The sequence below is a fragment of the Saccopteryx bilineata genome, chromosome 3 (assembly GCF_036850765.1).
Source record: "Saccopteryx bilineata isolate mSacBil1 chromosome 3, mSacBil1_pri_phased_curated, whole genome shotgun sequence".
NCBI lineage: Eukaryota > Metazoa > Chordata > Mammalia > Chiroptera > Emballonuridae > Saccopteryx > Saccopteryx bilineata.
Genome location: NC_089492.1, coordinates 214,484,281 through 214,510,516, shown reverse-complemented (window position 1 = coordinate 214,510,516; position 26,236 = coordinate 214,484,281). Strand labels below are relative to the sequence as shown.

Here is a 26,236-nt window from a genome sequence, read left to right as displayed (position 1 = left end):
CTGCGCACTGCAAGCAGCCTGTTTGAAGTGGCAATACTCTGCCCACCACACCCACCACCCAAGAATTGCAGGCAACATTAAAAAGGAGGTTATACAAAGATCAATAAATAGAAAAACATAAGTATACATACATCCAACATAAAATATATAGATTGCAATCTGTTGCAAGTACCAACAACATCAGCCTAGTTACTATTAGACAAAAAGTTTTTCCTTCCCTGGTCATCTTGCCCAAGGTGTCTTCTCTGCCTACTTCCCTGTTTCTATTCATACACCTATGGGCTAAGCCCTCCAGGGAACCAGAAACACTCAGGGCTCCCAGTCCCTTTAGAGTCTACATCGATACCCTCATCTGGGTTTTCCAAGTTGTCTTTCTTTCTTTCCTTTCTCTCTTCCTCTCTTTCTTTCTTTCTTTCTTTCTTTCTTTCTTTCTTCCTTCCTTCCTTCCTTCCTTCCTTCCTTCCTTCCTTCTCTCTCCTTTCTCTTTTTCTTTCTTTCTTTCTTTTTCTTCCCTTCTTCCTTTTTTCTTTCTTTCTCTTTCTATTCTTTCTTTTTTTCTGTCTTTCTTTCTTTCTTCCTTTTTCTCCTTCTTTCTCTCTTGCCTTTTTTCTTCTTCCTTTTTTTCCTTCTTTCTTTTCTTTCTTTTTCTCTCTTTCTTTTCTTTTTCTCATTCTCTCTTTCCTTCTTTCTTTATTCCTTTCCTTCTTTTTCTTTTTTTCTTTCTTCCTCTCTTTCTTTCTTTTTGAAAATCAACTGTAATTTTATTTTATTTTTAAATTTTTTGCTGATTTTCAAGAGAGAGGAAGGGAAAGAGAGAGAGAGACAGAAACATCAATATTGATCTATTCCTGTATGTGTCCTAGTGGGGATCAAACCCAAAACCTTGGTGTATCAGGACGATGCTCTAACCAACCAAGCTATCCAGCCTGGGCCAGGTTTTCTTGATTATATGAAACTTCATCTAGTGTTAGAAGTGAGAAGGCAGGAAAGGGGAAAAAGCAATCTCTGACTATTCCTTTTACAAAATTGCTAAATTTTTCTGAAACTCTCTCCTTCCAACCTCACTCCCTTTGTGGAACGCTCTAATTCACAGGACCTAAAACTTAGCACAGTATCTCCTAAATTGAGCTAGTTTCTCTGGTAGTAGGCCTGTAAACAGTACCTGAAGTAGGTAATATATCTGGTGAATTACAGGCAGCAGGAATTCTTCCAGAGCTTTGTAAAGATCATGGGGGGCATTCGTCTGTGTGGGCTCCTCTGATGGGCCTGTGTTTCTAACAGGTATCAAGTATAAGCTTCTACTTTGATAGAGAAGTCAAGCACTTGGAATATGTAGAGCAGCGCAAGCAAATTCGTGAGCAAGAGAAGATGGAAATGGAGCTGGAGACAGAGAAGAAAAAAATTGTAAGTTAAATTTCAGAAACAGAAGTTGATTTCCTTTAACCCCTGTGGAACTATGTGTGTTTGGCTTATTCCACAATTTAAACAGAAAAATTATGCCTTTTCACAGCCTCCTTGCAATCTCATGAGAGTCAAGAGGGCATTTCCCTGATGTCCTAGCTTACCATTAGTTAGCAACTATCATTGGACCGCTAGTAAGAGTCTATATAATTGAAGTTTCTGAAATTTTCTATAGTCAGTCTTTTAGATAGAGTGGCATCTAAATACCATTTATACATACAATGATTCAAAATCTGAATGCTTTCCTTATGCAGTTTTAACATTTGGTGAGTGCTATATTACAACAGGTAGTGCAAAAAGAGTGGAATATGGAATCACTCTGAGATCTGGAACAAGGCTCATATCTTTGCTGAGCTTCAGTTCTCTTGTCTGAACTGAATATAATGAGAATACTAATAACTACTTTTAGAATAACTGTAAGGCTTTCAGTTAAATAACCTGAAAAATAGTAGACTTTCATTAAATGGAAGCTAGTGTACAAACAGATAGACAAACAGACAAACAGATATGAATTTTACCATTCAATACTGACGATGTGAGATTTGAGATAGAGAAGTATTTGTTTTGGTATCCACTCATCTTAAACTCTCCCAAAGCTCTGAGTGCCTCCCCCGCCCTCCTTCTCAGCCTCTGTTTGATATGCACACTGTCACTCTGTTGGTCTTCCCTTGCCCGTGGGAATATGCGGGCTTTAAATAGTCTGTGAATTCCGCCTTTCTCCCTTTGTCACTTGGGGGAGGACATCTCAGTCCATATTTCTCTTTCTCTCTTGCTCATTCTCTTCCTTGCCCTTCTGTCACCAGCATTTTCATCACTGATTGCCACCTGTGGTTTCCTTCTAGCTTAGTATGTGTCATCCTCCAACATAATTTCTCACGTGAGGCCCTAGGTCTCAAAAGTGCAAGCAGGTGGAAATGTTTTAATGCTCTGAATTAGTAAATGGATTAACAGCGATTTTCATCCTTTTTCATCTCATGGTACACATAAACTAATTACTAAAAATCTGTGACACACCCAAAAATATATTTTTTGCCAATATGACTGTTGGGCAAACAAGTTTGTAACAGGTTTGCTCCCTTATATTTTGCTTAATTGTTGCATTGGTGTGGGGAGCACCATGTTGTGTAGTGTGTAAAAGGGGAGCCCATGTTGTATAATGTGTGAAAGGGGAGCCCATGTTGTGTAGTGTGTGAAAGGTTGCGTGCTTGCCCTCAGGACGGCAGATTACAAATTGCGGATTGCCTTCTTGCTTGGGAGAGGCCATGGTTTGCTATCATTTGCTGAAGAAGGGTTTTTTGCCCCAGCTGGTATTGTGGGAGAGTGCTGAGAGAGAGGGAGGGCTGAGGGGATTGGAGCCCTGCCAGCAGGCCTGTTTGGCTGGGGAGCCCTGTTTTGATGGAATGGTCCACTGAGTCCAGGAGAGACTAGAGTGAGAAAGGGAAGCAGTCTTCCCTGCCTGTTTGCTCATCCAACATTATGAGACTTTAATAAATGAAATGGCCCACCATTTTCTGGCTCCAAAGTTCCTTTACTGTCTGCCCGAATCCAATATGAACCTACATGATAAAAAAAAAAAAAAAAGAAAGTATGATTTTGATTCATTCACACCAGATGGCTATGGTTGTGTTGGTTGTTCTCATTTTGTTATTGGACAATCTAAGGGAATAGAGGTCAATGCCCCAAACTAAATAGTCAGGTATTGTAGCACAACAGTTGAAAATCCGTGCATTAAGGTCCTGGCCATTTGGCTCAGTGATAGAGAGTTGGCCCAGTGTGTGCATGTCCCAGGTTCAATCCCCAATCAGGTCACACAGGAGAAGCAACCATCTGCTTCTCTTCCCTTCCCCCTCTCCTTTTTCTCTACCTCTCTCTTTTCCTCCTGCAGCCAATGCTCCATTGGAGCAAGTTGTGCCGGGCACTGAAGATGATTCCATGGCCTCCGCCTTAGGCGCTAAAATGGCTTCGGTTGCAATGGAGCAAAGACACCAGATGAGCAGAGCATTGCCCCCAAGTGGGTTTGCTGGGTGGATCCCAGTGGGGCGCACACGGAGTCTGTCTCTCTGCCTTCCCGCTTCTCACTTCAGAAAAATACAAAAAGAAAAAAGAAAATCCCTGGATTAACAAGACCATTTATTGATAGATATTAAGTAATAAAAGTGCAGGGCCTCATTTCAAAAACTATTTAGTGGTGACAAGGTATAAAAGAATACCAATTAACTAACTTCTCAATGTTTTCCCCACCTTAAAAAAAATGTCTTGGTTTATTCTTTTGTGCATTCACCAATATTGGTTGAAATTTTGTTGCGGGATATAATCTTCTACCGTTTCCCTATGCTAGCAATTACCTATGATTATTATGAGTAAAAGCAAGTAGAATTGTAGATAACACAAAAATAATTTGCCTGTAAAATATTTTTAAACACCTATTATAATACTCATAGTATCATGCATTTGAGTTTCCAAAACATTCCCAGCTCCTTCTTTGACTCCATTTCCATGACAGAATGCCCTATTTTAAATAGAGCTACCACATCTCAGATTTTCTCGAACTAGACTGTGAATGAATTTTAAAAGGCTCTTCTGTTACATTTAGAACATGAAAATGTCTCCAGGAAAACCAATGAATGTTAGAAATATCTGTTTGTAAGCAACTGCTGATAAAAGGAAAATATGGGCCTGACCAGGAGGTGGCGCAGTAGATAGAGCATCAGACTGGGACACGGAGGACCCAGGTTCAAAACCCTGAGGTCACGGCTTAAGCACGGGCTCACCAGCTTGAGCGCAGGGTCACTGGTTTGAGCGTGGGATCATAGACATGACCCCAGGGTCTCTGGCTTGAGCCCAAAGGTTGCTGGCTCAAGCATTGGGTCACTCGCTCTGGTGTAGCTTCCCCCACCAAGACACATATGAGAAAGCAATCAATGAACAACTAAGGTGCTGCAATGAAGAACTGATGCTTTTCATCTCTCTCCCTTCCTGTCTATCTGTCTCTCTCTGTCTCTGTCAAAAGGGAAAGTGGAAACAAACTGTAACGACCTCAGAGGACCACAGTGAAGAGTAAATGACTTTACATATTCACAGCAGTTAGCCTATAGCTGGCACATAGAAAGTGCAGTCAGTGTTTAATGTTGCACGTCTGTCCCACAAGGCTGGCCTTCATGAGTGGCCCCTGATTGCCAGGGATTAGGCTGAACACTTCAAGCCATGAATCCGAGGGAAATCATACACCTGCTTCTTTGTAAACATTGAGTCTGGATACAGTTCATTTCTTGAAAAATAATAGTAATTATAGCTCAAACAGCATGAAAAGTAGGACTTTTCCTAACTGGAATTTCAGCTGGGGACCCAAAGCTCAGGAAAGTAGCAGCTCCCATGTAATCCATAAGCTAGGCCACCTGCATGGGACTTAGAAGAGAGCTCTGCAAACTCTAGTCAATCACCCACACTCCAGACTGCAGGGGAGCAGGACTAAAAGAGGGCATGTTTATTGGAGAGAGAGGTCTACGTATTCCCCACTTCCCTTCTGCAACACCAGCCACCGTCAGAGAGAGGTTGCTGGCCAGGATACACGATTGGCCTCTGACACCTGGAAGGAGGGCTTCCTGAGCCACAGAAATCCAAGGACCAGGAACTACCAAATGACCAAACCAGAATGTCCAAGGAGAGTTTGGGGAATGCAGAGAGCAGGGCCTGAACTCTTGAGGCTAGAAAGTCTACAGGCAAGAGATTAATTTAAGCTGCTCTGACAGGTGGAGAGAACCCATAGGCAATGAACTTCTATGGATGGTGGAGTGAGGGTGCTGAGTTTTCCTGGCGCAAGGCTCCACAATGCCCAAAGAACTTTCTAACCGGAAGGAGGCACCCTCTGCAGAAGATGTTGAAGGTGCATGTTGTAATGAGAAAGTCCCAAGGGGCAGTCTCCACTTTGAGATTAGACTGGCCTGCATCTTCAAATATCTGAAAATAGCACTATTCCTAACATCTAAAAGTGACAGGAAATGCTGTGGGATCTGTCACATATGTTGCAAAGGATGGGGGTTAGAAGAATAGCATTTTCCCACTGTCACTCTATCAAGTCCTGCTCTCTGTGAGTTGGTTAGTGTAGCTAACATGTTCCAAGTGCTTACTGGGTATCAGACACTATTCTGAGGACTTGACATGTTCAGTAATTCATTTTGTGCTCATAGTACTATGAAGTAGATATAGCATTTATTAGACACAAGAAATCTGAGAAGCAACTATATTAAGAAAGGAGAGAAAAAAGCAAACATACAGAATAAATACAGCAAAGGGAAAGGAGCACCAATCATTATGGACACTTAAAAGAGGAAAATATCTCTTAAAAATGATTCTCTAAAGACACTAGAATAAAAGCTTAGAGTTTTGATCCCCTTGAGGGAATCCACAAAGCCAGAGCTTTATGACAAAAGAGCAAATGGCACAGGAGGACAACAGGACAAAGACATGACAAGAGGTGGAGAAGCAAAGGCAATACAGGGTGACACACCCACATGGAATGTTTCTAAAGTTTATCTGAAAGCAGACACAGGCAGGAAAACAAATTTAAAAGTCATGACTGCCCTAGACGATATGACAATGAATTAAAATGTCACAGTAATGAAGCTAGAGCAGCACTAATACCAACACTGACAGATCAAAGACCCAAACAGATTATTCTGCAAGTGGTATTAGGTCCATTCCTTGTGCTTATTTCCCTTCTGAGAGTGCTCTTCCCTTTGTCAGTGGCAGGAGCTTGCAGGCCAGCCTGGATTCCCGGCTGCCCTTGAGAGCCCACAGCCAGCCTACCCATCAGTAAACCTGGCTCCCCACCTCCAGGACATGCCTTGAATCTGCACACACCTCTCTGCTCTGTCTCTGCCCCTCCCCTTCAGAGCCAGCAGCTGCTCTTCCCTGATTGTGCAAGACATGCCCACCCCCCATCCACCCAGCCACCTTCCCACAAACCAAACACCTTCCGGAGAACAGCCAGGTCAACTGTTCAAAAATAACCCTTTCTCATCTCATCCTTTGGTATTTCTAGCTGTCAGTGTTTTATAGGGATGACTTGTTTTTCTCCCTCCCCCCAGAGAACATATAAGAAGACAAAAGAACAAATGGAGGCTGAATTGAAATTGGACTACGAGAGTTATTTGGAATTAGAAAAGTCTGTCCTCATAAACCTGGGCATAATCAAGCTGTCCGACAAGATTTCGTTCATAGATGTGATCTAGAAGACCTTCTCATAAGGGTGTTTTGGGGACTTCGTGAGACTTTCTTTTCTTTTTATTCATTATTTTTTATGTAAGGTGAACTAGCAAACTAAATATGAAAGTGGTTTATTTATAAAAAGTAGGCTTTTATTTCATTGCTATTAAAACTTTGAGTTATAATTATTAGTAAGATCTGTGTCAACTTTTAGATTAAATATGTACAAATTTTATACTGAATGTGGAAGTTATTTATAATGAAACTTTTATTTTCCTATAGAAATACACAACTTCAGACACACACACACACACACACACACCCAGTCCTCAACATCCATTCAGGGCCTCAGTTCCAGACAGAAATGGAAATCAAACTTTGCTTCTAATTATCAGGTTGCTTTTGGTACCTCTCCAAAAATGTGCTTCCTTTGGCCCAGTGCACAGATTGTAGGGCCATGCGCTAAACAAAATATTAGCAAATCGAATTGAGAAACGTGTGTGTGTGTGTGTGTGTGTATTTTTGTATTTTCCTGAAGTGAGAAGCAGGGAGGCAGAGAGACAGACTCCCACATGTGCCCGACCAGGATCTACCCGGCATGGCCACCAGGGGTTGATGCTCTGCCCATCTGGGGCATTGCTCTGCAGCAACCGGAGCCATTTTAGTGCCTGAGGCGGAGGCCATAGAGCCATCCTTAGCACTCGGGCAATCTTTGCTCTAATGGAGCCTTGGCTGCAGGAGGGGAAGGGAGAGAGAGAGAGAGAAAGGAGAGGGGGAAGGGTTGAGAAGCAGATGGGTGCTTCTCCTGTGTGTCCTGGCCAGGAATCGAACCCAGGACTTCTACATGCTGGGCTGACGCTCTACCACTGAACCAGCCCACCAGGGCTGAGAAATATATTTTAAAAGAAAAGATAACATAGTCTGAACTGTGGTGGCACAGTGGATAAAGCATCAACTGGGAATGTTGAGGTTGCCAGTTCAAAACCCCAGGCTTCCCTGGTCAAGGCACATATGGGGATTGATGCTTTCTGCTCCTCCCCCCTTCTCTCTCTCTCTCTCTACCTCTGTCTCTAAAAAGTGAATAAGCCTGACCAGGTGGTGGCACAGTGGATAGAGTGTTGGACTTGGATGTGGAGGACCCAGGTTTGAGACCCCAAGGTCACCAGCTTGAGCGCAGGCTCATCCGGTTGGACCAAAGCTCACCAGCTTGGACCCAAGGTTGCTGGCTTGAGCAAGGGGTTACTCAGTCTGCTGAAGGCACATATGAGAAAGCAATCAATGAACAACTAAGGTGTTGCAAAAAAAAACTGATGATTGATGCTTCTCATCTCTCTGCATTCCTGTCTGTCACTATCTATCCCTCTCTCTGACCCTCTCTCTGTCTCTGTAAAAAAAAAAAAAAAAAAAAAAAGGGAGATGACGTCAGAGTAATGGCGGGGTAGGAAGCAATACCAATAAATCTCCCCCAAAACTCAACAAGATCTTCAACCAGAAACAGAAAAACCTATCCTTGGAGCCTCCAGATGTTTCGCAATACACCCAAAGGTATGATCGAGCCCTCCATTACAGGCATTGTTTCTTCTATTAAATACAATATAATTCACAGTTCACCACAAGATTTTTCTCAAGAAAGAGGGGAGAGGAGAGGACAGGAAAAAAGGAGGGGAGGAATAATTTCCTTTAAAAAAATTTTTTTTAATTTTTATATTATTTTATTTTTCTTTATTTCATTATTAATTTAAAAAAAACCTTTTTTAATTTTTAATGTTTTTAACTTTTTATTCTTTATTAAATCTCATTAATACTATCAACAAAACCACACTTAGATGCCATTAAGGAAGAGAAAATCAAATATCATGGATACAAAAGAAAGAGAGGTAACAGATAGATGAGGAAAAATCTATGGAGAAAAAATTTAATATATTGGAAACCTTGGAGCTAAATGACAGAGAATTCAAGATAGAAATCCTAAAAATACTCAGAGATATACAAAAAAACACAGAAAGGCAATTTAGGGAGCTCAGAAAACAACTCAATGAACACAAAGAATATATGTCCAAGGAAATTGAAACTATAAAAACAAATCAAACAGAGATGAAAAACTCAATTCATGAGCTGAAAAACGAGGTAACAAGCTTAGCTAATAGAACAGGCCAGATAGAAGAGAGGATTAGTGAAATAGAAGACAAGCAACTTGAGGCACAACAGAGAGAAGAAGAAAGAGACTCAAAATTTTAAAAAAATGAGATAGCCCTACAAGAATTATCTGACTCCATCAGAAAGAATAACATAAGAATAATAGGTATATCAGAGGGAGAAGAGAGAGAAAATGGAATGGAGAACATACTCAAACAAATAATAGATGAGAACTTCCCAAGCCTGTGGAAAGAACTAAAGCCTCAAATTTATGAAGCAAACAGATCTCCGAGTTTTCTTAACCCCAACAAACCTACTCCAAGGCACATCATAATGAAATTGGCACAAACCAAAGGCAAAGAAAAAATTCTCAAGGCAGCCAGGGAAAAGAAGAATACAACATATAAAGGAAGGCCCATTAGGTTATCATCAGATTTCTCAGCAGAAACTCTACAAGCTAGAAGAGAGTGGACCCCAATATTTAAAGTCCTGAAAGAGAGGAACTTTCAGCCACGAATACTATACCCATCAAAGCTATCCTTCAAATATGAAGGAGAAATAAAAACATTCACAGATACAGAAAAGATGAGGGAATTTATCATCAGAAAACCCCCACTCCAGGAATTACTAAAGGGGGTTCTCCAATCAAATACAAAGAACAAAAAAAAAATAAAGCCACAAGTAAAAGCTCCAAGAAGAACACAATAAAACCAAATTTAAACTGTGACAACAACAAAAAGAAAGGGGGGAGAGGATGGAGATTAACAGTAGCAAAGGACAATGGAGTGCAAAAGTACTCACAAAATAGTGCACTACAATGAACAGGGTAGGAACCCTTTTCATTACTTAATGGTAACCACCATTGAAAAAACCACCACAGAAGCACATGAGATAAAAGAGATAGCAACAGAGGAAAGATGTATGGAATACAACCAAATAAAAACAAAAGATAGCAAAACGAAAGAGAAGGATCAAACAAGACACAAAACTAACAGAAAGCAATCTATAAAATGGCAATAGGGAATTCACAAGTGTCAATAATTACACTAAATGTAAACGGATTAAACTCACCAATAAAAAGACACAGAGTAGCAGAATGGATTAAAAAACAAAATCCAACTGTATGCTGCCTACAGGAAACTCATCTAAGTAACAAGGATAAAAATAAATTCAAAGTGAAAGGCTGGAAAACAATACTCCAAGCAAATAACATCCAAAAAAAAGCAGGCGTAGCAATACTCATATCTGATAATGCTGACTACAAGACAACAAAAGTACTCAGAGACAAAAATGGCCATTTCATAATGGCTAAGGGGATACTGAATAAAGAAGACATAACAATTCTTAATATATATGCACCAAACCAAGGAGCACCAAAATATATAAGACAGCTACTTATTGACCTTAAAACAAAAACTGACAAAAATACAATCATACTTGGAGACCTCAATACACCGCTGACGGCTCTAGATCGGTCATCCAAACAGAGAATTAACAAAGATATAGTGGCCTTAAAAAAAACACTAGAGCACCTGGATATGATACACATCTACAGGACATTTCATCCCAAAGGGACTGAGTATACATTTTTCTCCAATGTACATGGATCATTCTCAAGAATTGACCATATGTTGGGCCACAAAAACAACATCAGCAAATTCAGAAAAATTGAAGTTGTACCAAGCATATTTTCTGACCATAAAGCCTTGAAACTAGAATTCAACTGCAAAAAAGAGGAAAAAGATCCCACAAAAATGTGGAAACTAAACAACATACTTTTAAAAAATGAATGGGTCAAAGAAGAAATAAGTGCAGAGATCAAAAGATATATACAGACTAATGAAAATGACGATACGACATATCAGAATCTACGGGATGCAGCAAAAGCAGTGATAAGAGGTAAGTTCATATCGCTTCAGGCATATATGAACAAACAAGAGGGAGCCCAAGTGAACCACTTAACTTCCCACCTTAAGGAACTGGAAAACAAAGAACAAAGACAACCCAAAACCAGCCGAAGAAAGGAGATAATAAAAATCAGAGCAGAAATAAATGAAATAGAGAACAGTAAAACTGTAGAAAAAATTAATAGAACAAGGAGCTGGTTCTTTGAAAAGATCAACAAAATTGACAAACCCTTGGCAAGACTTACCAAGGAAAAAAGAGAAAGAACTCATATAAACAAAATCCAAAATGAAAGAGGAGAAATCACCACGAACACCGTAGATATACAAAGAATTATTGTAGAATACTATGAAAAACTTTATGCTACTAAATTCAACAATCTAGAAGAAATGGATAAATTCCTAGAACAATACAACCTTCCTAGACTGAGTCAAGAAGAAGCAGAAAGCCTAAACAGACCTATTAGTAGAGAAGAAATAGAAAAAAACATTAAAAACCTCCCCAAAAATAAAAGTCCAGGTCCTGACGGCTATACCAGCGAATTTTATCAAACATTCAAAGAAGACTTGGTTCCTATTCTACTCAAAGTCTTCCAAAAAATTGAAAAAGAAGCAATACTTCCAAACACATTTTATGAGGCCAACATAACCCTCATATAGAAACCGGGCAAGGACGGCACAAAAAAAGAAAACTACAGACCATTATCTCTAATGAATACAGATGCTAAAATACTAAACAAAATACTAGCAAATCGAATACAACAACATATTAAAAAAATAATACATCATGATCAAGTGGGATTCATCCCAGAATCTCAAGGATGGTTCAATATACGTAAAACGGTTAATGTAATACACCATATGAACACAACAAAGAACAAAAACCACATGATCTTATCAATAGACGCAGAAAAGTCTTTCGATAAAATACAACACAATTTTATGTTTAAGACTCTCAACAAAATGGGTATAGAAGAAAAATATCTCAACATGATAAAGGCCATATATGATAAACCATCAGCTAACATCATATTAAATGGCACTAAACTGAAGGCTTTCCCCCTTAAATCAGGAACAAGACAGGGTTGTCCACTCTCTCCACTCTTATTTAATGTGGTACTAGAGGTTCTAGCCAGAGCAATCAGACAAGACAAAGAAATAAAAGGCATCCATATCAGAAAAGAAGAAGTCAAGGTATCACTTTTTGCAGATGATATGATCCTATACATCGAAAACCCTAAAGAATCCACAAAAAGACTACTAGAAACAATAAGCCAATACAGTAAGGTCGCAAGATACAAAATTAACATAGAGAAGTCAATAGCCTTCTATATGCCAACAATGAAACAACTGAGAATGAACTCAAAAGAATAATCCCCTTCACAATTGCAACAAAAAAAATAAAATACTTAGGAATAAACATAACAAAGAATGTAAAGGACTTATATAATGAAAACTATAAACCATTGTTAAGGGAAATTGAAAAAGATATAATGAGGCCCTGGCCGGTTGGCTCAGCGGTAGAGCGTCGGCCTAGCGTGCGGAGGACCCGGGTTTGATTCCCGGCCAGGGCACACAGGAGAAGCGCCCATTTGCTTCTCCACCCCTCCGCCGCACTTTCCTCTCTGTCTCTCTCTTCCCCTCCTGCAGCCAAGGCTCCATTGGAGCAGAGATGGCCCGGGCGCTGGGCATGGCTCTGTGGCCTCTGCCTCAGGCGCTAGAGTGGCTCTGGTCGCAATATGGCGACGCCCAGGATGGGCAGAGCATCGCCCCCTGGGGGGCAGAGCACCGCCCCTGGTGGGCGTGCCGGGTGGATCCCGGTCGGGCGCATGCGGGAGTCTGTCTGACTGTCTCTCCCTGTTTCCAGCTTCAGAAAAATGAAAAATGAAAAAAAAAAAAAAAAAAAAAAAAGAAAAAGATATAATGAGATGGAAGAATATTCCTTGTTCTTGGTTAGGAAGAATAAATATAATCAAGATGGCCATATTACCCAAAGCAATATACAAATTTAATGCAATTCCCATCAAAATTCCAATAACATTTTTTAAAGAAATAGAGCAAAAAATCATCAGATTTATATGGAACTATAAAAAACCCCAAATAGCCAAAGCAATCCTAAAGAAAAAGAATGAAGCTGGGGGCATTACAATACCTGACTTCAAACTATATTATAGGGCCACGACAATCAAAACAGCATGGTATTGGCAGAAAAGTAGACACTCAGACCAATGGAACAGAATAGAAAGTCCAGAAATAAAACCACATATATATAGTCAAATAATTTTTGATAAAGGGGCCAAGAACATACAGTGGAGAAAAGAAAGCCTCTTCAATAAATGGTGCTGGGAAAACTGGAAAGCCACATGCAAAAGAATGAAACTGGACTACAGTTTGTCCCCCTGTACTAAAATTAACTCAAAATGGATCAAAGATCTAAACATAAGACCTGAAACAATTAAGTACATAGAAGAAGACATAGGTACTAAACTCATGGACCTGGGTTTTAAAGAGCATTTTATGAATTTGACTCCAATGGCAAGAGAAGTGAAGGCAAAAATTAATGAATGGGACTACATCAGACTAAGAAGTTTTTGCTCAGCAAGAGAAACTGATAACAAAATAAACAGAAAGTCAACTAAATGGGAAATGATATTTTCAAACAACAGCTCAGATAAGGGCCTAATATCCAAAATATACAAAGAACTCATAAAACTCAACAACAAACAAGCAAACAATCCAATAAAAAAATGGGAAGAGGACATGAACAGACACTTCTCCCAGAAGGAAGTACAAATGGCCAACAGATATATGAAAAGATGCTCATCTTCTTTAGTTATTAGAGAAATGCAAATCAAAACTGTAATGAGATACCACCTCACACCTGTTAGATTAGCTATTATTAACAAGACAGGTAATAGCAAATGTTGGAGAGGCTGTGGAGAAAAAGGAACCCTCATACACTGTTGTTGGGAATGTAAAGTAGTACAACCATTATGGAAGAAAGTATGGTGGTTCCTCAAAAAACTGAAAATAGAACTACCTTATGACCCAGCAATCCCTCTACTGGGTATATACCCCCAAAACTCAGAAACATTGATACGTAAAGACACATGCAGCCCCATGTTCATTGCAGCATTGTTCACAGTGGCCAGGACATGGAAACAACCAAAAAGCCCGTCAATAGATGACTGGATAAAGAAGATGTGGCACATATACACTATGGAATACTACTCTGCCATAAGAAATGATGACATCGGATCATTTACAGCAAAATGGTGGGATCTTGATAACATTATACGAAGTGAAATAAGTAAATCAGAAAAAACCAGGAACTGCATTATTCCATACGTAGGTGGGACATAAAATTGAAACTAAGAGACATTGATAAGAGTGTGGTGGTTACGGGGGGAGGGGGGAAAGGGAGAGGGAAAGGGGGAGGGGGAGGGGCACAAAGAAAACTAGATAGAAGGTGACAGAGGACAATCTGACTTTGGGTGATGGGTATGCAACATAATTGAAAGACAAGATAACCTGGACTTGTTATCTTTGAATATATGTATCCTGATTTATTGATGTCGCCTCATTAAAAAAATTAAAAAAAAAGAAAAAAGAAAATAAAGTAAAAAGAATAAAAAAAGGATAACAAAGAAAGATTATGCTAGGCTAATCCAGGGAATATATAGTTAACTTAATCATAGAGAATAGATCAATAATTGATTAAAGGAGAGAGATTATGGTACCAAATCGATGCAGAAAAACATGTGATAAAATTTTATATTCATTCCTGATAAAACGACAATAAATTCTTAACAGTTAAAAAAAGAAGTGAACTCTCTTAATTTGATACAGTGACTCTAAAACAATTCTACAACAAACATCATACTTGTGGTGAAAAGTTGAAAGCTTGACCTGACTGGTGGCTCAGTGAATAGAGTGTTGTTGGTCAAATAAGTTTGTAAATATGATATATATGTTTGCTCACTTATAGTTTGCATTGGGTGTGGGAGACAGGCTATAAGTAGGCAGGGTCGCTATAGTCTAAGGTTTAGTTTTGAGACTAAGCTTTTCCCCACACCCTTGACTGTTGCATGATGTAGGTGGTGCACTCTCATGAGGAATCCCATTATGCCTCAGATAAGTGGCTTTGTATCAGAGACTTCTTTGTTTGTATATTGGATTAAAGGTTTTGATTTCTACACTATAAGATGGGGAAGAGGAGCCCATGCGGGAGGAAGGCAGGAAAAGGCCACATGGAGGAGAGGAGAGGCAGCCAAAATGGCAGAGTGCTGAGGGAGAAGCCAGTTTGTGCAGAGAGAAGGAGATGGGGAACAGAGGTGAATAAGGCTGGTGAGGTAGAAATCTTTGATTCTAGGAAACTCGGATAAGTCAGTGGTTTTGGGAGCCCTGAATGAAAAGGGAAGTGTTTTCCCACTGTGTGTATTTCTTGACCACCGGGTACGAGCTAGGTTTAAAGCTAATGGCCCACCAGTTTTGGGCTCCATTGTTTCATTACCGTCTGTAAAGCCATTAGCCACAGGCACCATCACAGCCGCCTGGCCCATGCAGGTTCAGGTTTGATTCGGACAGACAGTAATGAAACAATGGAACCAAGAACTGGTGGGCCATTAGCTTTAATCTTAGCTCTCACCCAGTGGGCAAGAAATACACACAGTGGGAAAACACTTCCCTTCCCATTCAGGGCTCCCAAAGCCACTGATTTATCTGAGTTTCCTAGAATCAAAGATTTCTACCTCACCAGCCTTATTCACCTCTGTTCCCTATCTCTTCTCTACACAAACTCTGTACAAACTGGCTTCTCCTTCAGCACTCTGCCATCTTGGCTGCTTCTCCTCTCCTCCATGTGGCCTTTCTCTGCTCTCCTCTCTAATGTTAATTTCAGGAACCGAGAGAGAGTAAGCTCCCGTTCTGCCCCATTTTATAGTGTAGATATCAAAACCTTTAATCCAATATACAAACAAAGAAGTCTCTGATACAAAGTCACTTAGGGTGGGAAGGCTTAATCTTAAAACTAAGGCTTAGGCTATAATGACCCTGCCTGCTTACAGCCTGTCCCTCACACCTAATGCAAACTATAAGCGAGCAAACATATATATCGTATTTACAAATTTTATTTGACCAACACTGTCTGTTCGAATCAAATGGGAACCTGCTTGGGCCAGGCAGCTGTGATGGTGGCTGCAGTTACTGGCTTTACAAGTGTCAACCTGGGAGACTGAGGTCCCGGGTTCAAAACTCAAGGTCGCTGGCTTGAGTGTGGGCTAATCCAGCTTGAGTGCAGGCTCACCTGCTTGCACATATGGTCACAGGGTTGAGTGTGGGATCATGTCATGGTCTCTGGCTTGAAGCCCAAGGTCTCTGACTAGAGCCCAAGGTCACTGGCTTAAGTAAGGAGTCACTGGCTTGGCTGGACCCATTCCCCCACCCCCTACCCCTGTGAAGGCACATATGAGAAGCAATCAGTGAACAAGTAAAATGAAGCAACAACAAGTTGATGCTTCTTATACAAGTTGATGCTTCTTATCTCTCTCCCTTCTTGTCTGTCAGTCTCTCTTTCTCTCTCTCTCCCTAAAAAAAAAAAAAAAAAAGTTAAAAACTTGACTCCACTGTATGGAACACAGCACAGTGCCTACCATCACGTCTTCTAGTCAGTATTGTACTGGGAGGTTCAGCAGTGTGGACACACAAAGTAAACAGCATAAAAACATTTGGTGGCCTGACCAGGCAGTGGCGCAGTGGATGGAGCATCGGACTGGGATGCAGAGGACCCAGGTTTGAGACCCCGAGGTCGCCAGCTTGAGTGTGGGCTCATCTGGTTTGAGCAAAAGCTCACCAGCTTGGACCCAAGGTCGCTGGCTCGAGCAAGGGGTTACTCGGCCTGCTGCAGCCCCACGGTCAAGGCACTTATGAGAAAGCAATCAATGAACAACTAAAGTGTCTCAGCGAAAAGCTGATGATTATGCTTCTCGTCTCTCCCTGTTCCTGTCTGTCTGTCCCTATCTATCCCCCTCTCTGACTATCTCTCCGTCTCTGTAAAAAAAAAAAAAAAAAAAAAAAGCGCTCGGTATATCTCAGTAAGAGATTCAATGTCAGGAAAGTAACTGATACAGAATGATACAGAAGGTAAGGCTGAGGGAAGACTAGCAGGAGATGAGACTGAAAAAAGTAGCTTGGAACCAGATTGTGAAGGCTCCCGTAAATCAAGCTAAAAAACCTGGATTACCTTTTTTTTTTTTTTAAAGAGACAGAGAGGGATAGATAGGGACAGACAGACAGGAATGGAGAAAGATGAGAAGCATCAACCATCAGTTTTTTGTTGTGACACCTTAGTTGTTCACTGATTGCTTTCTCATATGTGCCTTGACTGTAGGCCTTCAGCAGACCGAGTAACCCCTTGCTCTAGCCAGAGACCTTGGGTCCAAGCTGGTGAGCTTTGCTCAAACCAGATGAGCCCTCACTCAAGCTGGCAATCTCGGGGTCTCGAACCTGGGTCCTCCACATCCCAGTCTAACGCTCTATCCACTGCATCACCACCTGGTCAGGCGAACCGGGATTATCTTTTGCAGATAATGAGGGATTAACAGAAGGGCTAAACAAGAAGGTGTTACAATCGACTTTATATTCAGGAAGATAAGAAATGGATTAGTATAGAGGGAATCTCATAGCAGAAAATACTATTAGGAGAAAGTAGGAATAGTCAAGGTCAAAGCTTAGGATGGCCTGTACTGCAGTTGAATGTGAAAACAAATGAAAGGCTGATTGGGTAAGGAAGGGTGATGCCAAGATTAATTAAATTAAATTGCTTAGAGAAAATAAACTCAAAGTTTTATTTACTAAAAAATTCAGATAGACAGTAGCACTTAACCATCTATGTCCCTTTGAACAGATATTTTTTTCACTGTGCAACAGATTCCACTTCTCCCAAGTCAGGTTGAGAGTGTTTTCCTCGAAACATTTTTTATAAGGGCTGACTGAGCACCTGCACATAAGACAGCCGTGTCCAACACATGTTGGCATCACCACTATGGAATGTCATAAAACTCATTCTGCACTTGAGCTTTTTTTTTCTTTTTCTCTTTAACACGCACTCAATCCTGGGTGAATCCATCCCGTCTCATAGTTTTACATACTACCTATACCTGGACCTCTCCCTTAAAATCAAGAGCTGTATGTGTATTTGACTACATAAAGTCTCCACTTGAATGTACGATAGGCGTCTCAAATTTAAACATGTTCACAAGTGAGCACCTGATTTTCCCTCCAAAACCCGGTTTTCCTGCAGTCCTCCCAATCACCATGCTTCTAGTTTCTTGGGCAAAAAACTTGATGTCGTTCTTCATTTCTCTTTTTTTCTCACAACCCACAATCTGGGAGCAAATCTTACCGACTATACCTTTGAAATATATACAGAGTCTGATCATGTCTCTTTTCTTCCTGCCACCACCATGGACCCAGCCACCATCATCACTGGCTTGGATTGTCACAGTAACCTCCTAACTCTTCTCCCTGCACATACATACATTACCTACTTCAGCCTCTCTCAACAGCAGCCACCTGGTCATTCCAGATGGGCGTCAGAGTCTGTTCTTCTCCTGCTCAGCTTCCTGGAACACTCAGAGTACAAGTCAAAGGCTTCACTATGACCTGCAAGCCCTTGTGTGATCAGGCTCCCCACCATCATCACCCTGGTTCCATCTCTTGTTCTGTCCTCTGTTCTACAGCCTCCTCACGGGGCACGCCCTCATTCGCCATGTGTGGCAGGCATGCGTGGCAGGCATGCGTTGGTCCCAGGACATCTGGGCTTGTTCTTCTGCCTTTTCTCTGGTGATTTTCCTTACTTTGTTTTCATGTGTTCACTCAAGAACAACAACAAAAAGATAATGTGCCAGGGTTTACAGTTTTAAACAGGGTGTTCAGAAAAGGTCACATTTAAGCAAACACCTGAGAGGATGAGAGGTCTTGTGCTGTGGTCCCCCAGGAAAAGCATGTTCCAGAACCCAGTGCTCCATCCCCACCCTAATCGACTACCGCTTAGGTCTGCTGGACAGAACCAGGCTGTGTGGACACCTCTCAGTGCAAAAGAAGCTGGGACTACAGAGAACAGAAGTGTCATGATTGCGTGACATAAGCCGTTACCTTTGTCTGGCACATTGTTGTCTCAAACAAAAGCAAGGTTTTTGTTAGCACAGGAGAAGGGGTAATAGAGAGTGAATACATGTCTGCCTTAGGGTTATCAAATGAAGAGCTTCCCGCAGCATCTGTCATATTGCAACCAATAAATAGGGTTGCTACCTTTTTACCTAAATTATAAATACAACACGATTGTAATGTTCTTCCTATAGAAACTAAAACAAGGGGTTGTCTTACTTATGATAGCAATTATTACTGATGCAGTATGATATTTGCATTGTGTGTTTATAGCCTCCGTTTTTCCAGGTCTCATCAGCTCACCAGCCTATGGCCACCAATGGGGCACATAAAACAGACATAGCCCAGGTTTTATGGGCTCTCACCCCACCTGCTTATCGAGTATCTCATCCTTCTGCAAAGGGCCTCCAGGTGTGTCCTGTCATCTTTGGGAAGGTGGAGTCAAATATGTTTAAAAACAAGCCTGCAACCAGCAGGCGCTCAAGACCCCCATCTCTCAGTATGCCTGATAGCCTGTAACACCAGCGGGGGAGGTGCTGGGGCTGCGCCTCTGTGCTCCGTCAGGTCCTGCACAGAGCAAACACCAAATAGGCTTACAGGGATGAAAGATTTACTGGGAGAGAGAGCAGGAGAAGCCACGGAAAGCCTTCAGACCTCTGTGTGGGTCTGGTGCCTTCAGAAGGAGAGAGGGAAGGAAAGAGGGTGGGGTAGAATGTCTCAGACCACTCAGCGTGTTCACTTCCCTTTGACTCTGAGGCACTGGAACTGGGGCCAGTGCACTGTGCTGCCTCCTCCTTCCCTGGGATGAGGTCCCTCCGAGGCTCTTCGACTCCTCCTCCAAAGTCTTTCTCTCTCGCCCAGACTCTCCACTCGGCAGACAGGCCAGACCTGCTGAATCCCAGAAGAGAACACAGTTTTCTCAAGCTAGGAAGCTAACTAACTACCTGTAATGAACGATGTAGGAATATTGGGCATGAATAAAAATGGAATTACCTGGTGTGCCTCCTTCCCTTCCCCTTAATTCCAACCTTTCCCCCTTTCCAAGTGCACCTTGGGGTGAATCCAGTCTGCTTTTTCTGCCCTTAAGTCTTTTGGTCTGGCATAGAGTGCACTGAAAAGAAGGGGAACTTGGGGTGCTCTCAGACCTGAGTCCTAATCCCAACTTCATCACCCTAGACAAGATGCACCGTCCAGGTCTTAGTTATATCACCTGTAAAATGAGAATAATAATCGTATCTGTCTCATACAAAGACAATGTATGTAAAATACCTAGCACATTGTTGATGCTTAATAAATGTAGTACCTCCTTTTCTTGCTTTGTCTCAGATACACACACACACACACACACACACACACGCATACACAAAACCCCCAGAGAAACCATAGCATTTCCTCTCCGACCTATGCAATAATCTTTGATTTTAACATTGTTATTAATAATAATGAATAATGGAAGTGTCTCTTCCTCTCAAATAGGATTTAGGCAGGGGCTCTGCATGCCCAGTTTAATATTAACCTTTGATCCTTTTAATAGGAGGCCAGACATATTGGACATAGTATTTAAAATCTGAGTAGTAGCTTTCTTTTTTGTATAACTTAAAAAGCTTATGACTACTCAGAAAATTGATCGTTCTTGTAAGGTCAGTGAATGGAGGATAGTCATGTGGAGAACTCAAACCCGCCCACTTTGGCTAGGACCGCCCACAATCAAGCCCGCCAAAGGAAACTTCCCAGGAACCATTTGGAAAGAAGCGATTGTCTGCCAGCCAGTGAAATTTTACCATGTCATAGTAGCACCACTTCCCTAGAGGGACCCTTTAAATATCTCCCACGCGGTTTAATCCGTGCAACTTCCCTGACCTCCATTTCTTCTTCATCTTTCTTTGTTCCGGGCCAGGGAACCTTGCCGGGCGGGGTGTGCGCTCTGTACTCAATAAAGCCGTTTACTTATTCCACACTTTGCGGCTCCGGCCCTCTTCCTTCCTTCTCGGTGGGGAAAAATACCTTACAGTTCTATATAATGCTTGATTTATTTAGATTAAGTTTAACTGCCATTCAACTTTGCAAATTGCCTTTAACCAACCAAGAAATGTGGAACGAAGTGTATTTCCAGGTCCTCAGATACATATATCACCCGTGTGCACTTCGGTCGCAAGGCCAAGAACTCCAGTATGTGGTGCCTGATCCACTTGGGCAGCTTCACTAATCCACCACTGTAAATAATTAACATCTCACTGGGACCTCTGCCTGGGGTGGGTGGAGTCATCCCCCAGCCCCACCCCTGTTGCTAGGCTGCCATTACCAGGTCAGATACTGTGTAACTGAGCAAGGACCTACCACAGAAATTAAATATCTCAGCGAAGGGCAAATTAAACCCTGTGTGATGAATTCATTCCTCCCACGGCTGATGAGCTGTTTGAGGGTCACAATTTTATGTATAACAACTGGACCCACAATCAGAGTTGAATCCCAAACGCAGAAGAAACCAACCACGAAAGTTTCTTGGGGGAAACAGTGATTTTTAAGAAAAATAAGCGTAATTGCTTCCAAATGTTTTCTAGTTCACAAATAGAACAATAAAAATAGACACAGTAAGTATGGTAATAACATAGGTTGTGTTTTTCTGCAATGATGCCAATGCTCCAAACTTACCGAAAAAACACAGAAAGTCAGTTTGTCCCAAGTCACCTGTACATGTGATATTCTAGGCTGTTTTTGTTCAGTATCATAAAAGGAAGGAAGAAGATGTAAAATAGAAGATTTCCCATTCTTCCTTGTCAAGTAAAGATATATTCTGCAGCCCTTTTTGGAACCTATTTTAAAGAATAATCTCCCTCCCGCCCCCCAAAACACCTCTAAAACAACGCTATGTCAAATCTAAAATATAACCTGTTCTGCTTTATTTCTGCCTTAATAAACAATTAAATTAACAATTAAAATCGATAACTATTTTTCACTTTCAATGATGTTTCTAGACTGTATGGATCTGAATATAACACATTTTTTAAAAACGAATAAAATTCCAGTTTTTGAGAATCCTAACAACCAAAATTAGAAGTTCACTATTTTCTAGCTCTGCAATGAACATTTATTATGATGACAAAGACAAGTGAGAATCCACCAGCTTGGACCCAAGGTCACTGGCTCGAGCAAGAGGTTACTTGGTCTGCTGAAGGCCCGCGGTCAAGGCACATATGAGAAAGCAATCAATGAACAATTATGGCGGAGGACAATCTGACTTTGGGCGAGGGGTTGGCAACATAATTTAATGACAAAATAACCTAGACATGTTTTCTTTGAATATATGTACCCTGATTTATTAATGTCATCCCATTACCATTAATAAAAATTTATTATAAAAAAAAAAATGAACAATTAAGGTGTCTCAAGGAAAAACTGATCATTGATGCTTCTCATACCTCTCTGTTCCTGTCTGTCTGTCCCTATCTCTCTCTCTCTGACTCTCTCTGTCCCTGAAAAAAAAAAATGTTAATTGATCTTGGCTGGATAGCTTGGTTGGTTAGATCATCATCCCAAGACACAGAGGTTGTGGGTTTGATCCCCCATCTAGGCACATACAGGAACAGATTGAGATTGATGTTTCTGTCTCTTTCTCTCTCCCTCCTCTCTCTCTAAAATCAAATTAATTTTTTTAAAATGTTAATTGTGTTGACTTCTGAGAGATGAAATGGGAAAAGTAGGAATGTGTGCAAAGCCGAGGGAACTTTTACCCTCCAGCTATAATAAAGATCAAGACAAAGCTAATCTTTTTTAATCTACTAACCCTTTCCTCCAGAGTATTTTGAAGCAAAGGGGCTTTTACTTTTAATAGATTGGTATTACATGAATATTTTATAACAGGCCTGATTTGACAGTAATTATATTTACTGCTGTAAACTTAATAGATGCCATACTACTAATAACAATAGCTAAGATTTTATGAACTCTTACTACAGTGTCAGGTACTATTCTAAATGCTTTAAACACATTAACTCATTTAATCCCCTCAACAATTCTATGAGGTAGTGGGTACTATGATTATGCCCATTTTACAGTTAAGAAAACTGAGAATAGAAAAAGTAAGTTACTTTCCCAAGATACATAACAAGACACAAACCAAGAAAGTCCAGGTCCAAAGTTTATGCCTTCACCTGCAATATTATGCTTCTCTAGGAGTCTCATATGGGTAACACACACATAACACATACACACTTTTAATAGTGCTACTGAGTCATAACATACATAAAATGAATTGCATATATTTAAAGTATACAACTGGTTAAGTTTTGACATAGCCATAAAATTACCACCAAAATTGAGAAATAAACAAAACACCCCCAAAAGTATAAGCATGTCCCTTTTTAGTTATTTTTTATTTTTTAATTGAATGCATTGGTATGACACTGGTTAACAAAATTATACAGGTTTCAGGTGCACAGTTCTACAACTCATCTCTGTACACCGTACTGTGTGTTCACCCCCCCAAGTCAAGTCTCCATCCATGCGTACCCCTTTTTAATAGCTCCCTCTGGCCTCTCTCCCTCAATTCCCTGGCAATCATTGATCTGCTTTCTATTACTATAGATAAGTCTGTCTGCATTTTCTATTTTATATACATAGAATATATGCTATTTACTTATTTTGTCTTATTCTTTTACTTTTGAGACTCATCCATTGTGTGTATCAATAGTTCATTACTTTTTATTACTGAATAGTATTCAATTATATGGATATACAAGGTGGGGCAAAAGTAGGTTTACAGTTGTGAGTACACAAAACACAGTTTATTCTTGCACTGTTGCTTATTAATTATTGTATTATTTTCCATATTAACATGTGTAAACTTATTTTTGCCCCACTTAGCACGACAATGTTTTTGATGGACATTTGGTCTGGTTGTTTCAGGTTTGAAATTATTACAAATTAGTCTGCTATGATCATTTCCCTACAAGTCTCTTTATGGATATTACTTTCATTCCTCCTGGATAAATACCTAAGAGTAGAATGTCTGGATCACATGATATATAAGTTCAACTTTTTAAGACATTGCCAAATGTTTTCAAAATGGTGGTACCATTTTACACTCCCACCAGTCGTGTATGAGAGTCCAAGTTCCTTTACATTTTCACAAGTATGGTCAGTCTTAAAATTTAGCCATTCTAATTAGTATGTAGTAGTATCTCACAGTAGTCTTAATTTGCATTTCCCTAATGACTAATAATGCTGATACTATTTTCATGAGTTTACTTTTCCAATCACCTATCTTCTTTCATGAAATGTTTGTTCGCATATTTTGCTCATTATTTCTAAAGGGCTATTTTTTTTTGAGACTTGAAAGTTCTTTATATATTCTGAATATAAATCCTTTACCAGACACATGCAAACATTTACTCCTGGTCTGTGGTCTATCTTCTCATTTTGTTAACAGTGTCTTTGAAAGAGCAGAGTTTTTAATTTTAATGAAGTTTAGTTTATTAATTTGATTTTTTATGAATCATAGTTTTGGTAACCTATCTGAAAAATTCTTATATAACCCAAGCTTTTCTTATTTATTTATTTATTTATTTATTGACAGAAACAGAGAGAGTCAGAGAGAGGGACAGATAGGGACAGACAGACAGGAAGAGAGATGAGAAGCATCAATTCTTCCTTATGGCACCTGAGTTGTTTACTGATTGCTTTCTCATATGTGCCTTGCCCAAGGTGGTGGTGGTGGTGGGGCTACCGCAGAGCAAGTGACTCCTTGTTCAAGCCAGCAACCTTGGGCTCAAGCAAATGACCTTGGGCTTCAAGCCAGTGACCTTTCGGCTCAAACTAGTGACCATGGGGTCACGTCTATGATCCCCCGCTCATGTCAGCGACCCCGTGCTCAAGCCAGCAACATCGGGGTTTCAAACCTGGGTCCCCCGCATTGCAGTCAGACTCTATCCACTGTGCCACCACCTGGCCAGGCAACCCAAGATTTTCTTCTAGAAGTTTTATATTTTTAGAACTTACATTCAGGTCTATGATTATTTCAAGTTGATTTTTACATATGGATGAGGTGTGAATCAAAGTTTTTTGTTTGTTTTTCTATTTTTTGCTTATAACTATCCAATTATTCCAGCACCACTTGTTGAGAAGACTCCTTTTTCTCTATTGGATTGCCTTTGTCAAAAATCAGTTTTACATATATGTATGGTTTATTTCTGAACTCTCTATTGTGTTCCATGAATTTATTTATCTATCCTAATGCCAACACCACCCCTGTCTTGATAACTGTCCCTTTATAAGTCATCATAAAATCAGATAGTATTAGTCTTCCAACACTGTTTCTTTTTCTTATTTTTTCTTCATAGTTGTTTTGGCTAGTCTAAGACCTTCGTATATATATATATTTATGTTAATTTACATAGGCAATTCTGATTTTTATAAAATTTCCAGTAGGCGGTTGGCTAAAAGCCTACCCTTGGGCCCTGTGTCAATGCATTAACAGCAGCTTACCTGCTGTTCTGTAGCAGCTGAGAATAGAAGCAGACATGGGAAGTTGAGATGGCTAATACAAAAGCTGACAATCTTTTAGAAGTGAACATGACATGGAACTACAAAGGCAGCATAAATGGCCCCATGGTTAACAGAAAGAACTGAAACTGAAGAAGTTCTTCTAATATTCTCTAAAAGTGGTTTCATACGCTCTTACTCGTATTCTTTAAAAGTGGTATAATAAGGCCTAGTCAGTGGTGGTGCAGTGGATTGAGCATTGACCTGGGACACTGAGTTCCTGGGTTCAAAATTCTGAGGTTCCTAGCTTGAACGCAGGCTTGTCAGCTTAAGCATTAGCTTGCCAGCTTGAGCATGAGGTCACTGACTTGAACACAGGATCATCAACATGATCCCAGGGTCACTGGCTTGAGCCCAAAGGTCACTGGCTTGAAGCCCAAGATTGCTGGCTTAAGCAAGGAGTCACTGGCTCAGTTTGAGCACTGTAAGGCCAGTAGCCACAGCCACCAACACAGCTGCCTGGCCCGTGCAGGTTTGCATTTGATTTGGACAGACGGTAATGAAACAACGGAGCCAAGAACTGGTAGGTCATTACCTTTAATCCTAGCTTGCGCCTGGTGGGCAAGAAATACACACACTGGGAAAACACTTCCCTTTCCATTCAGGGCTTCCAAAGCCACTGACTTACCCGAGTTTCCTAGAATCAAAGATTTCTACCTTACCAGCCTTACTCATCTCTGTTCCCCATCTCCTCCTCTCTGCACAAACTCAGCACAAACTGGTTTCTCCTTCAGCACTCCGCCATCTTGGCTGCTTCTGCTCTCCTCCATGTGGCCTTTCTCTGCTTTCCTCTCTAATGCTAATCTCAGGAACCAAGAGAGAGC

General features: G+C 40.6%; 1 protein-coding gene and 1 long non-coding RNA gene across 4 annotated transcripts in view; one reads left to right on the top strand and one right to left on the bottom strand.

Moving 5' to 3' along the window:
* DNAI3 (dynein axonemal intermediate chain 3) overlaps positions 1–6,879 on the top strand; it is a 114,502-nt gene extending 107,623 nt beyond the window's left edge. For both annotated transcript variants that reach the window (XM_066268766.1, XM_066268765.1), the window contains 2 exons: positions 1,282–1,404; positions 6,549–6,879. In XM_066268766.1, coding sequence (XP_066124863.1) covers positions 1,282–1,404; positions 6,549–6,692 — 267 coding nt within the window. In that variant the 3' untranslated portion in view covers positions 6,693–6,879. The remainder of the gene's footprint in view (positions 1–1,281; positions 1,405–6,548) is intronic.
* Positions 1,265–26,236, bottom strand: part of LOC136331008 (uncharacterized) — a 42,873-nt gene continuing 17,901 nt past the window's right edge. For both annotated transcript variants that reach the window (XR_010730427.1, XR_010730426.1), the window contains exons 2-4: positions 3,326–3,539; positions 2,967–3,017; positions 1,265–1,380 (exon numbers count right to left, since the gene is read on the bottom strand). This is a non-coding gene — a long non-coding RNA (uncharacterized lncRNA). The remainder of the gene's footprint in view (positions 1,381–2,966; positions 3,018–3,325; positions 3,540–26,236) is intronic.